Genomic DNA, 11766 nt, shown 5'->3' with positions numbered 1-11766 from the left:
ACCACTAGGCTACCTGCCGCCCCTCCACTCTAACCACTAGGCTACCTGCCACCCCTCCACTCTAACCACAAGGTTACCTGCCGCCCCTCCACTCTAACCACTAGGCTACCTGCCACCCCTCCACTCTAACCACTAGGCTACCTGCCACCCCTCCACTCTAACCACTAGGCTACCTGCCGCCCCTCCACTCTAACCACTAGGCTACCTGCCACCCCTCCACTCTAACCACTAGGCTACCTGCCGCCCCTCCACTCTAACCACTAGGCTACCTGCCACCCCTCCACTCTAACCACAAGGCTACCTGCCGCCCCTCCACTCTAACCACTAGGCTACCTGCCACCCCTCCACTCTAACCACTAGGCTACCTGCCACCCCTCCACTCTAACCACTAGGCTACCTGCCGCCCCTCCACTCTAACCACTAGGCTACCTGCCACCCATCCACTCTAACCACTAGGCTACCTGCCGCCCCTCCACTCTAACCACTAGGCTACCTGCCGCCCCTCCACTCTAACCACTAGGCTACCCTGCCGCCCCTCCACTCTAACCACTAGGCTACCTGCCGCCCCTCCACTCTAACCACTAGGCTACCTGCCGCCCCTCCACTCTAACCACTAGGCTACCCTGCCGCCCCTCCACTCTAACCACTAGGCTACCCTGCCGCCCCTCCACTCTAACCACTAGGCTACCCTGCCGCCCCATATTGATTGATTATCTTCATTGAATTGAAGGCTTATATGTTTTGGAGTTCCCCATGGCTCCCCATCAATTCAAGTGGTGGCATAGTCTAGCACCACCTAGTGGTCTGTCACACAGAAATATTCTATAATGTCGAGATATGCTATAGGATTGATTTACAAGGATTTTACAGGTGAAGATGGCAATATTTCCACATTAACTAGGCAGGTCAGTTAAGAACAAATTCTTATTTTCAATGACAGCCTAGGAACAGTGGGTTAACCACTTCTGACCAATCATATTAGCCAAACGAATCACTCCCTCTGATACGTGTATTAAAACGATATACTTTTATGGTCTGTTGTTCACAGGAATATACTGAAGAGGAAGGAGAGAGGGAAGGAGAGAGAGAGAGAGAAAGAGAGAGAGAGAGATGTGTGTAATGAAAAAGCTAGAATCTATGCTTTGAAAATGATTTGTTTTGCCAAAAGAGGACAGTGTTTTAGTTGAAGGCTACTTTAAGAATCTGTGTCTGTGTGATAGGCTGCACCATGTGGATGATCCAAGATGATGCTACTACACCAAAGATGGGGAGATCACACATGGCAGGCTATTTACATGCACAACTGTGTTATTACATGATATATCAAGAGCAATGTTGTATATTTAAGTATTTAAAAAATAATTGAACTAATAAAAAAAATTATGTCAACTGTTGGAATTTTGCGCCTCTTCCCGAAACAGGTCATTAGCAATGAACTAATTAATTGTGTGTAACTCATGACATATATTTTCTTCATATGACATAAATAACACTAGCTAAGTGCAAACACCGTTCTCCCATTGGCTGTTCAACCTATCACTCAAGCAGTTTATTGCGTCACCCATCCTCACCGCCGAAGCTCATTGGCTCAGCTGGTAGATGCCCCTACATGGTCAAAACGATTTCGCAATACTTCGAGCAGCTCTTAGGTACATTGTACTAAACAAAAAAAAACACAGACTTCATCAACTAACTTATATGGTCAACGAAAAAACGGACATTTACTCCCAACTTTTTATACTTTGATGGGCAATTGACGACACCTTAAAAAAGCAGACAAGGTACGTCGTTGATTTGGTATGTTTTTCCAAGTCATCTTCTATGGAAAAGGGTATAGCTAGCTAGGCTAAATGGAATCCACAAGCTGTAAGTCAATCGTGCTAAGTCACACAACAACTGTGGCCAGGCATGCTTAAAATAAAACTTTAGTTTGGTTTATCACACCGCTGTTTAGTAAACCATTTTAAAAGTATATAGTGATGGGCGTCCAAAGTGTGGTTTTGACGTTAGGTGATGTTATTTTGGGTTGTGGGAAATGCTGCTAGCTAGTGTTAGCCAGTTGTCGAGCTAGCTAACAAACTAACGCGTTAGCCAACCTCCACGCCTCCTGCTATTGCCAAATCACTTCACTCTCTAGCTTTTTTTGTGTATTTCCATAAACATTCTAGTTAGTTAACTAGTTAGTCTCACGTCAAAACGTTGTGTGTTAGTGTTTAGTGAATTCACCGGCACAATTTTTATCCCAAAACGTCCGTTTTTTTGCTTACCACTGCATGGCTACGGAGTTCCCCTCTCCGGTGGCACAAAGAATATCTGCCATGTACGGAGGGAGGTATGCGATGATGCAATCACAGGCAACACTAACTAGCAGACAGCTGAACTGACCGAGGGAGATGTCACATACACACAACTCCCTGTGTGACCAGACTAACGTTAGCTAGGATTTTCACTTTCCCTCAAGGAGAATAACATATGTTCGTGATGATATAGCTAAATGTTTTGGTGGGTGAATTCCCTCAAGGAGAATAACAATGGTCGGGACTTAACCAGATACCCACCACTTTGTCTCAGATCTGTTTACACAACAACAACAAAAAATCCATCAACATTTTAATGTCAATATGAAATGCGCAATATTATTTAGCTATATATTCTAGATAAGTTTTTCGCAACAATGGAGCTTGTTTTCATAAATCCCATCATGTGTTTTACAATAAAAGTCATCTCTGGCGGGGCAGACTGAACATAAATGGAACTGTAGATCTGTCTTCATACTACGGGCACCAATACGGGCACCAATACGGGCACCAATGCGGGCACCAATGCGGGCACCAATGCGGGCACCAATACGGGCACCAATACGGGCACCAATAGTTCCAGTGCTTGGATTTTTTTCCTTGCTGGTTATTTGGACAAATCATGATTTCACAGATGGATAGAATATTTTGAATTTCTTATGGGAAGGGCATTTGACCCATAGACTTGCCCTTAACTTGTAAATAGAGAGGGTGGAGTTCCTCGTTCCAGCATCTCTTCTCATAACTCATATGGACCCAGATCTTAATTGAGCAGCTGACCAATTACACAAAGGACTTTATTTCTGGTGAAATCAAGATGACAAGAAATTATATGGGGCTCCTGAGTAGCGGAGCGGTCTAAGGCACTGCATCTCAGTGCTAGAGACGTCACTACAGACCCTGGTTCGATTCCAGGCTGTATGGCCAGGGTAGGCCATCATTGTAAATAATAGTTTGTTCTTAACTGACTTGCCTGGTTAAATAAATACCAATTGTGCTACTGAGGTTGAGTCCTGCTCTTTCCCTGACTACCCTGACTCAAGTAGGTCTAACTAAAAGTGCTGTTTCCATGACTACCCTGACTCAAGTAGATCTAACTAAAAGTGCTGTTTCCATGACTACCCTGACTCAAGTAGGTCTGACTAAAAGTGCTGTTTCCATGACTACCCTGACTCAAGTAGGTCTGACTAAAAGTGCTGTTTCCATGACTACCCTGACTCAAGTAGGTCTAACTAAAAGTGCTGTTTCCATGACTACCCTGACTCAAGTAGGTCTGACTAAAAGTGCTGTTTCCATGACTACCCTGACTCAAGTAGGTCTGACTAAAAGTGCTGTTTCCATGACTACCCTGACTCAAGTAGGTCTAACTAAAAGTGCTGTTTCCATGACTACCCTGACTCAAGTAGGTCTGACTAAAAGTGTTGTTACCACGACTACCCTGACTCAAGTAGGTCTAACTAAAAGTGCTGTTTCCATGACTACCCTGACTCAAGTAGGTCTAACTAAAAGTGATGTTTCCATGACTACCCTGACTCAAGTAGGTCTGACTAAAAGTGCTGTTTCCATGACTACCCTGACTCAAGTAGGTCTGACTAAAAGTGCTGTTTCCATGACTACCCTGACTCAAGTAGTTCTAACTAAAAGTGCTGTTTCCATGACTACCCTGACTCAAGTATCTCTGACTAAAAGCTCATATTCTAGAATGTTCTTAGCTGTCACCTGTGTGTAGCCTCATTTCAACATGTGTTTCTTACACTTTTCTTCTTAACTCATTTCCATTGTCCTTCCAGACCCCAGTAACTCCAGTCGACAGGAGTGCATCCAGACACCAAGCCCATTCATCCAGAGTGTCGCCCAACCAGCACGCCAGTCATAGCAGACGGACGGTGAGACCAGTGGTCGTCAGATCCAAACCAAATGAGCAAGCGGTCGCAGCAGAAGATAAACACGGAGCAGAACAGGGGGACTGTTAGTGTGATCCAGGGCCAGGCTAGTGGAGCAACAACATCAGGACCACCAGGAGGAAGCTTACAGCGGGTACCCCAGCTAGTCCCTGTGACCCCAGCCGGAGGAGGAGGAGGAGGAGGCAAGGCCACCCCACCACCCAGCAAGATGAAGAAGACGTCGGGGGACAAGGACAGCGACGAGTACCGTCAGCGGCGGGAACGGAACAACCTGGCGGTTAAGAAGAGCCGGATGAGATCTAAGCAGAAGGCGCAGGACACGCAGCAACGTGTCAACGAGCTGAAAGAGGAGAACGAGAGGCTGGAAGCTAAGATCAAGCTGCTCGGCAAAGAGCTGTCTGTCCTCAAGGACCTCTTCCTGGAACACGCCCACAACCTGGCCGACAACGTCCAAGCGCCTGGCGCGGAGGGGGCCAGCCCCGCCCACAACAACAACAACAACAATGGGGCTTGTAACAACAATAACAACAGCCAGTGAGAAGAGGGCAGGGACATGAAATAGGATACCTCATGGCACCCTATTCCCCATAGGGCTCTGGTCTAAAGTAGTGCACTACATAGGGAATAGGGTGCCATAGGGCTCTGGTCTAAAGTAGTGCACTACATAGGGAATAGGGTGCCATAGGGCTCTGGTCTAAAGTAGTGCACTACATAGTGAATAGGGTGCCATAGGGCTCTGGTCTAAAGTAGTGCACTACATGGGGAATAGGGTGCCATTTTTGAGTCACCATGGTGATGGTAGATAGACAGCTCGCCACTGCTTCTTAACCGTACTGGAGTTTCTTCCTCTCTCTCCTCCCAGAGATGATATATACTGGCAGAGAGATTTCACTGTTGTCTTTCTCTGTGCTTTCAGATTGGTTCACAATAATGAGATTTTTTAAAGAGTTTCAGGTCAGGAATTGTCCACCTTTTTTTTTGTTGTTGTTGACTATTTGGATACATTTCTAAAGAGACCCTGTTGTGTTGTGTCACAAGATAAACTATTCACTAGTTAAGATGATGTGGGGGGGGCGGGGGTGGGGGAGTATAGCTTTTTTTCCCTTTGGTTTCTTGTTCCTTTTTTTAAAGAATGTTTGGTGAACTAGCTAACATTCGTCTGGCATTTAGTATTGTCAGTACTTTCACTACGTCTGAAGTTAATCAGAATGATGTATGTCTATTTTGGATGTCCGGCGGCGTCAGACACGTTGTACATTTTTTTTAAATATTTTTTAAAAATATATATTTCTTTGTGTCCTAATCGAATGCGCTTTACTTGTGCTTTGAGCTCTTTTGGGTAGAAGGGGACTGTAAATATTAAGAGTCAAATACAAAGAGGTAGGATCGGATTGGACCCAAAACCTAACTTAAGATCAGAACGCTTAAACCTTTTATTTGTTGTTGTTGTTGTTGTTGTTGTTGTTGTTGCGCAAGACGTGTAGTTGTTGACGTCAAACGGGAGCTGTGCATGATGTCAAGTTAGGTTTTTCAGGCCTGTGTGAGATACAGTCAGTCACTGTATTTATTTACCCCCGTAGTTCCACAGGCTTCAGACACAGCCCGTTCAGTCAGAGACCCAGATAAGACCCGAGGGCGGCGTCTCAAATAGCAGCCCTGTTCCCTAGACCGGGGCGGCGTCTCAAATAGCAGCCCTGTTCCCTAGACGGTACACTAGTTTTGACCCCTATGTGTCGCTCGTCTCAACAAAAAGGAAAGGTAGTTGACTAAATAAGGAATAAGGTTCCAGTTGGGATGCAGACGGGACAGAGGTGTGTTCACGTTTTTAAGGAGTGTCCCAGACTAGACAGCCCAGACTATCATGCACCTCCGTGGGTTTAAACTCCAGACGTTTCGCATGGCGTCACAGACCACTGCTAAACCCAAGTTAAGCCTTTCTCCCTAAAACCTGGAGAGAAAGATAGAATGGCTCATTGTCCTGTTGTTCTGTTCTGGGCGTTGGGGATGCTAAATTAACTCCTAATTAGCCCACGGGGCTAGCTAGAACAGAGCGATGCACGTTGGCTCCCGTCTCCAGTGGTGTCAGGCTCAGTCAGCGGCTATCAGAATGTACAGAAAGAATCTTTCCATCAGAATGTACAGAAAGAATCTTTCCATCAGAATGTATAGAAAGAATCTTTCCATCAGAATGTATAGAAAGAATCTTTCCATCAGAATGTATAGAAAGAATCTTTCCATCAGAATGTATAGAAAGAATCTTTCCATCAGAATGTATAGAAAGAATCTTTCCATCAGAATGTATAGAAAGAATCTTTCCATCAGAATGTATAGAAAGAATCTTTCCATCAGAATGTATAGAAAGAATCTTTCCATCAGAATGTATAGAAAGAATCTTTCCATCAGAATGTATAGAAAGAATCTTTCCATCAGAATGTATAGAAAGAATCTTTCCATCAGAATGTATAGAAAGAATCTTTCCATCAGAATGTATAGAAAGAATCTTTCCATCAGAATGTATAGAAAGAATCTTTCCATCAGAATGTATAGAAAGAATCTTTCCATCAGAATGTACAGAAAGAATCTTTCCATCAGAATGTATAGAAAGAATCTTTCCATCAGAATGTACAGAAAGAATCTTTCCATCAGAATGTATAGAAAGAATCTTTCCATCAGAATGTACAGAAAGAATCTTTCCATCAGAATGTACAGAAAGAAAAGGCAAGACTGATTTTTGTGTTTGTTTCTGTTGTCAGACTTGAGTAATTATCCAGCTCCGTGGGGAATTGTCTTACCATAGGATTGTCTTCTCTGAAACAACGGCATATTCTGATGTTGTGATGATGATGATGATGATGTGTATTTGGCCAGAGGAGTCAACATTGAGTGTCTGTGATTTTATAGGGTGTGCGTCCCCAATGGCACACTGTTCCCTATATAAGTGCACTACTTTTTTGAGTAGAGCCTTGTCAACAGGCAGTGCACTATATAACATCCAGGGGGCCTTTTGGAGTACTGTTGTAGACTTCCGTACCTCAGGCTACCAGTATTAGCCACACCAAACAGGGGCCTTTTTTCAAATTGTTTTTTGTTTGTTTGTATTCTTCGTTTTTCTACAACTTGGATTTTAGAAAGCAGCATGATGGAAGTGGTTTGCATGGGGGGGGCACTGTTCAAATATGTCATTTGTTTTGCACTACAAAAAAAAGAGAAACGATAGCAGATCTGGGCATATTGAAACCGTTGTCTTCAACATGTGCTGGGTTGCTGTTGTTGTGGAACAGAAGAGATCACACGAAATTTAAAATAATGTCTGAATTCAAGATAGAAAAATATTTTGTAAAAAAGATTGTGACAAATTTGATGAAAATATTTCCGTGAATATTTGTGTTGGTTTGAATGTTGCTGGGCAGCATTTTTCTCTTAGCTAGACTTGCTCTTTTTTTATAAGATTATATTGGGGTAACGTGCATTGTAAATTAAAATTGAGTACAAACTTTCCAACCAAGCATTTTGTTTTTGTGTGTGTGTGTAATCAATGTTTTATGGGAATTGTAAACACATACGCTAGGCTGCATCTCAATTGAATTTAGCATTTTATATATATACATATATATACATATACAGTGGGGAGAACAAGTATTTGACACACTGCCGATTTTGCAGGTTTTCCTACTTACAAAGCATGTAGAGGTCTGTAATTTTAATCATAGGTACACTTCAACTGTGAGAGACGGAATCTAAAACAAAAATCCAGAAAATCACATTGTATGATTTTTAAGTAATTCATTTGCATTAATTGAACATAATTACAAATCATTTGTGCAAATTAACCGCAAGAAGCCCAAACAGATAATATTTCACTAAAACACAATAATTTCAAATAAAACCCCCCTTTGTACCAACCAGGTTGATTTCAGTGTGGACAGTCTGAGTGATATGGATGGTCATTCTACAGATCTAGATATAAAGGATTTAACTACGTGTCCCTTCACATTAGAACTGCTGGTTCAGTAGCTCAGCTTCTAGACTATCTATGATCCATTTAATGGACTGTCTGATTCCAAACTATTACAAAGCAGGAAATGGATGAGAAATGACAGATAAACCTGGTTACCAATATGACCATGTACCCCCCCCCCCCCCCCCCCAAATACAGAACAAGGTGTTCAACTGGACTCATCACACACTCAAATGACACCCTATTCCCTATGTAGTGCACTACTTTTGACCAGAGCCCTATGGCACTGTATTCCCTCTGTAGTGCACTACTTTAGACCAGAGCCCTATGGCACCCTATTCCCTCTGTGGTGCACTACTTTAGACCAGAGCCCTATGGCACCCTATTCCCTATGTAGTGCACTACTTTTGACCAGAGCCCTATGGCACCGTATTCCCTCTGTAGTGCACTACTTTTGACCAGAGCCCTATGGCACCGTATTCCCTATGTAGTGCACTATTTTAGACCAGAGCCCTATGGCACCCTATTCCCTATATAGTGCACTACTTTAGACCAGAGCCCTATGGCACCCTATTCCCTATATGGTGCACTACTTTAGACCAGAGCACTATGGCACCCTATTCCCTATATAGTGCACTACTTTAGACCAGAGCCCTATGGCACCCTATTCCCTATATAGTGCACTACTTTAGACCAAAGCACATAGGGAGACCCATAGGGTTCTGGTCAAAAGTAGTGCACTACACTATCTACTATCTATATCTATATAGGGAATAGGGTTCCATTTGGTACTTATCCAGGGGGACTTGGTTATCTAACTCACACTCCTGACTCACTGTTCCAACCAGAGCTCAGTAAACAGCTCTACAGAGAAGGGAGCAAGCCAGCTTTGTTCAGTGAGGCCTTTGATTAGCTAGCTCGTCATTCTGTCACTAGGTGAGCACAGAGCCAAGTTCTATTTCTGTTTGGCTCTGAACGCTGAGTCAATGAACACAGCTTATTTAAGACCTGTGCAAACACCCAGGCAGAGAACAGGGTGGAGCCACCACTCTGGGGCATGGGGAGGGACAATAGTACACCATCTACCTTATTAAACAGCCTTCGACACAAAGCAAACATTTCATCGCAGCGGTTCACCTCTCAGTCCTCTACCTCACTCTGTATCTCTTCATGGTGAGCCCTGTCAAGATTCTACCTGCCAATAATCACCCTTCACCCTTCCCTCTCGGTGCCCCCGCCCCCCTGCCTAAACTTATAAATCATGTTTAAGGATTGGAGGATAAATCTTTAGCTCTCAGTCAAGATAACGTATTGAATCATTGACGCAGTGTTATTCAGACCCTAAATAGACCTGAGATATGGTTCAATAGGGTCTATTACAACAGCGGTGTTAGAGAGAACCTGCCTGCAGCCTTCCAGTGTCCACTGGGAAGGGTCTTCCCTCCATGTTCCTGCTCAGAGAGATGACGTGTATCTTCCATGTGGAGTCTGTAGATTGAGACGTGTAATAACATCTACGTAGATCTGATAAAGGGGTCAGTGCGCTGTGATCAGCGTGTTAACATCGGCCCTGCTCTGCCTGGCCTTCAATCAGTCTTTATTGGTCTAATTTAAGTTTTTCACCAGTACTAAAGATGTAGGTTATTTTAGAAAAACATTTTAATGTGTAGAAGGTATATAATAGTAAGCTAAGACGTTCCAAGTCGGCTAGACGTATTGAATAGGCCCGTTGCCTTTGATTCGTTATATGCGACTGCGAGAAATACCTAGCTCTGGTCCAGGGTGTTACGTGCGGCGTGCTGTCGCCGCTAAGCGAGCTGCTCGTAACGCCCCTGGACGAGAGCTAAGAAATACCTCTCTCCATTTGTGCTCGGTTGGAAGGGGTTTCCCTTGCTGTAACAACAGAGGGAGCTCCCTGCCCGTTGACATGAGTCTGGCTGGTGCCTGGTTCCTCTGTGCCTTGGTTACGCTCACACAACCCCATGTCACGTTATTACACGGGTTCTCTCGCTAGAGTAGCCTACTTCATTCCTCATTAACTTTACATTGCAAGAACAAGTTTATGATGAACATGAAAGTATGCACATAAACCATTTTAATCGAAAATAATAAAAAATAAAAAACGTGTAAAACACCAAAGTATTGTATGCTCCTATATGTCGTGTAACCTTACTAATAAACTAATGCGGCTGTCTTTATTGTTAACGTTTTGACGAGGTTCAGATCTGACTCCAATCACACGGGGGGCTGCTAACACCTTAATTGGGGAGGACGTGCTCGTGGTAACGGCTGCGGCAGAATTTGGTGGAATGGTATCAAACATGCCATTTTCATTTATTGCGTTCCAGCCATTATTATGAGCCGTCCTCCCCTCACCAGCCTCCACTGGACTCGAGCCGTTTGCGTCTCTTTACTTTTGAAATGTTAACGATCTGAGTAAAGAGAGTCGTGCGTCAGTTAAACCAGGGCGATCTATCTGTCTCTCACATTTGATCAGGTATTTATCCGTTACGGAGCGAGGCAAGCCCCCCCCCAGATAGTAAACTCACGACGCTGGGTGACGAGCGCCCCCCCCCCCCGATCCGGTGTGTTGGCTAATCCCCTCGTCTATCGAAAAGCGCGCAACAGGTAGCCGAGCCTGCTCTTCCGCAGAGGAAGCAGCCAGTCGCAAACTGCGTGCCGTGCTGCGGACACTGTCAGTTGATGTCTCAGGTATCTAGTCAATTACAACTGAGAGAGATTACTGCTCCGTGTATTAGAGAGATTACTGCTCCGTGTACTTTCATACATGATTCTCATCGGTGCACTTTTTTTTTGCACATAGAATCAAATTTAAGTATTGATTTAAATGTTGTGAATTGATAAATGTGTGGCACTGTGCACATGTATTTGCATATTGTCCTATTTAGTTTGACTATTAGGCCAACCTTATTATTTGACCAATATTTATTGTGTTTCTAACAAATCTGTTGTGAAAACTGGCGTTAGTCCTCCACCTCCATCGTATTGATACATATGAAAGAGAAAAGAGAATATGTAGATAAAAGAAAATAAAACATATTTTTTTATGAAAACATTATGAAATAGCTTATGTTTAAATAGTAGATATATTATACACGTCATTTATATCTGCTTTACCGTTAGTAGAAACGTCGATGGAACAGCATGTTAGATAACCAAATAATATGTCATGTGAAATATGTAAAATATTTGGGACTTAATTATTAAAATAACTTGTTTTATATTGAAATTATGCTGTTGCCATGGCTCTGCTGGGGACGTTTGGTGCTCAAATGTAACGGTGAAACTGTTCGGATGAGATTATATATTAGAAAATAAATCAAATTTGTTATACAAGTTAAAAAAAATATTTAAATAATGTCAAATCAAATGTGTTTGTAATTATATAGTATTAATATTTCAAAAGCATTTTTTAAGTGATCCCATTTATTAAATTCAATACATATTCTCCAGGTCTAAAGTGATTTGAGCCTTGGATCTCCAGTCTAGCGTACTATAACCCTACTGCTGCGTAAAGGCGCGCAATAGGACCCTGCATATCGCGCGTCCCGCCCCCTTCACTCCGTATATATAGGAGAGAGGAGAG

General features: G+C 43.3%; 1 protein-coding gene across 2 annotated transcripts; it reads left to right on the top strand.

The window, feature by feature from the left end:
* Positions 1–1618: 1618 nt before the first annotated feature.
* Positions 1619–4873, top strand: LOC120037178 (CCAAT/enhancer-binding protein gamma-like). Of its 2 annotated transcripts, none has more exons than XM_038983350.1 (2): positions 1619–1781; positions 4088–4873. In XM_038983350.1, the coding sequence occupies exon 2, from the start codon at positions 4215–4217 to the stop codon at positions 4737–4739; it is 525 nt and encodes a 174-aa protein (XP_038839278.1). In that variant the 5' UTR covers positions 1619–1781; positions 4088–4214; the 3' UTR covers positions 4740–4873. The 2 variants fall into 2 exon arrangements, with proteins under 2 accessions (XP_038839278.1, XP_038839279.1); XM_038983351.1 differs by having other exon boundaries at positions 1619–1797.
* The last annotated feature ends 6893 nt before the right edge of the window (positions 4874–11766 follow it).

This window comes from Salvelinus namaycush, unplaced genomic scaffold (assembly GCF_016432855.1).
Source record: "Salvelinus namaycush isolate Seneca unplaced genomic scaffold, SaNama_1.0 Scaffold1607, whole genome shotgun sequence".
Taxonomy (NCBI): Eukaryota; Metazoa; Chordata; class Actinopteri; order Salmoniformes; family Salmonidae; genus Salvelinus; species Salvelinus namaycush.
The sequence above is the reverse complement of the archived record's forward strand: the minus strand, read 5'-3'. Positions and strand labels throughout refer to the sequence as shown.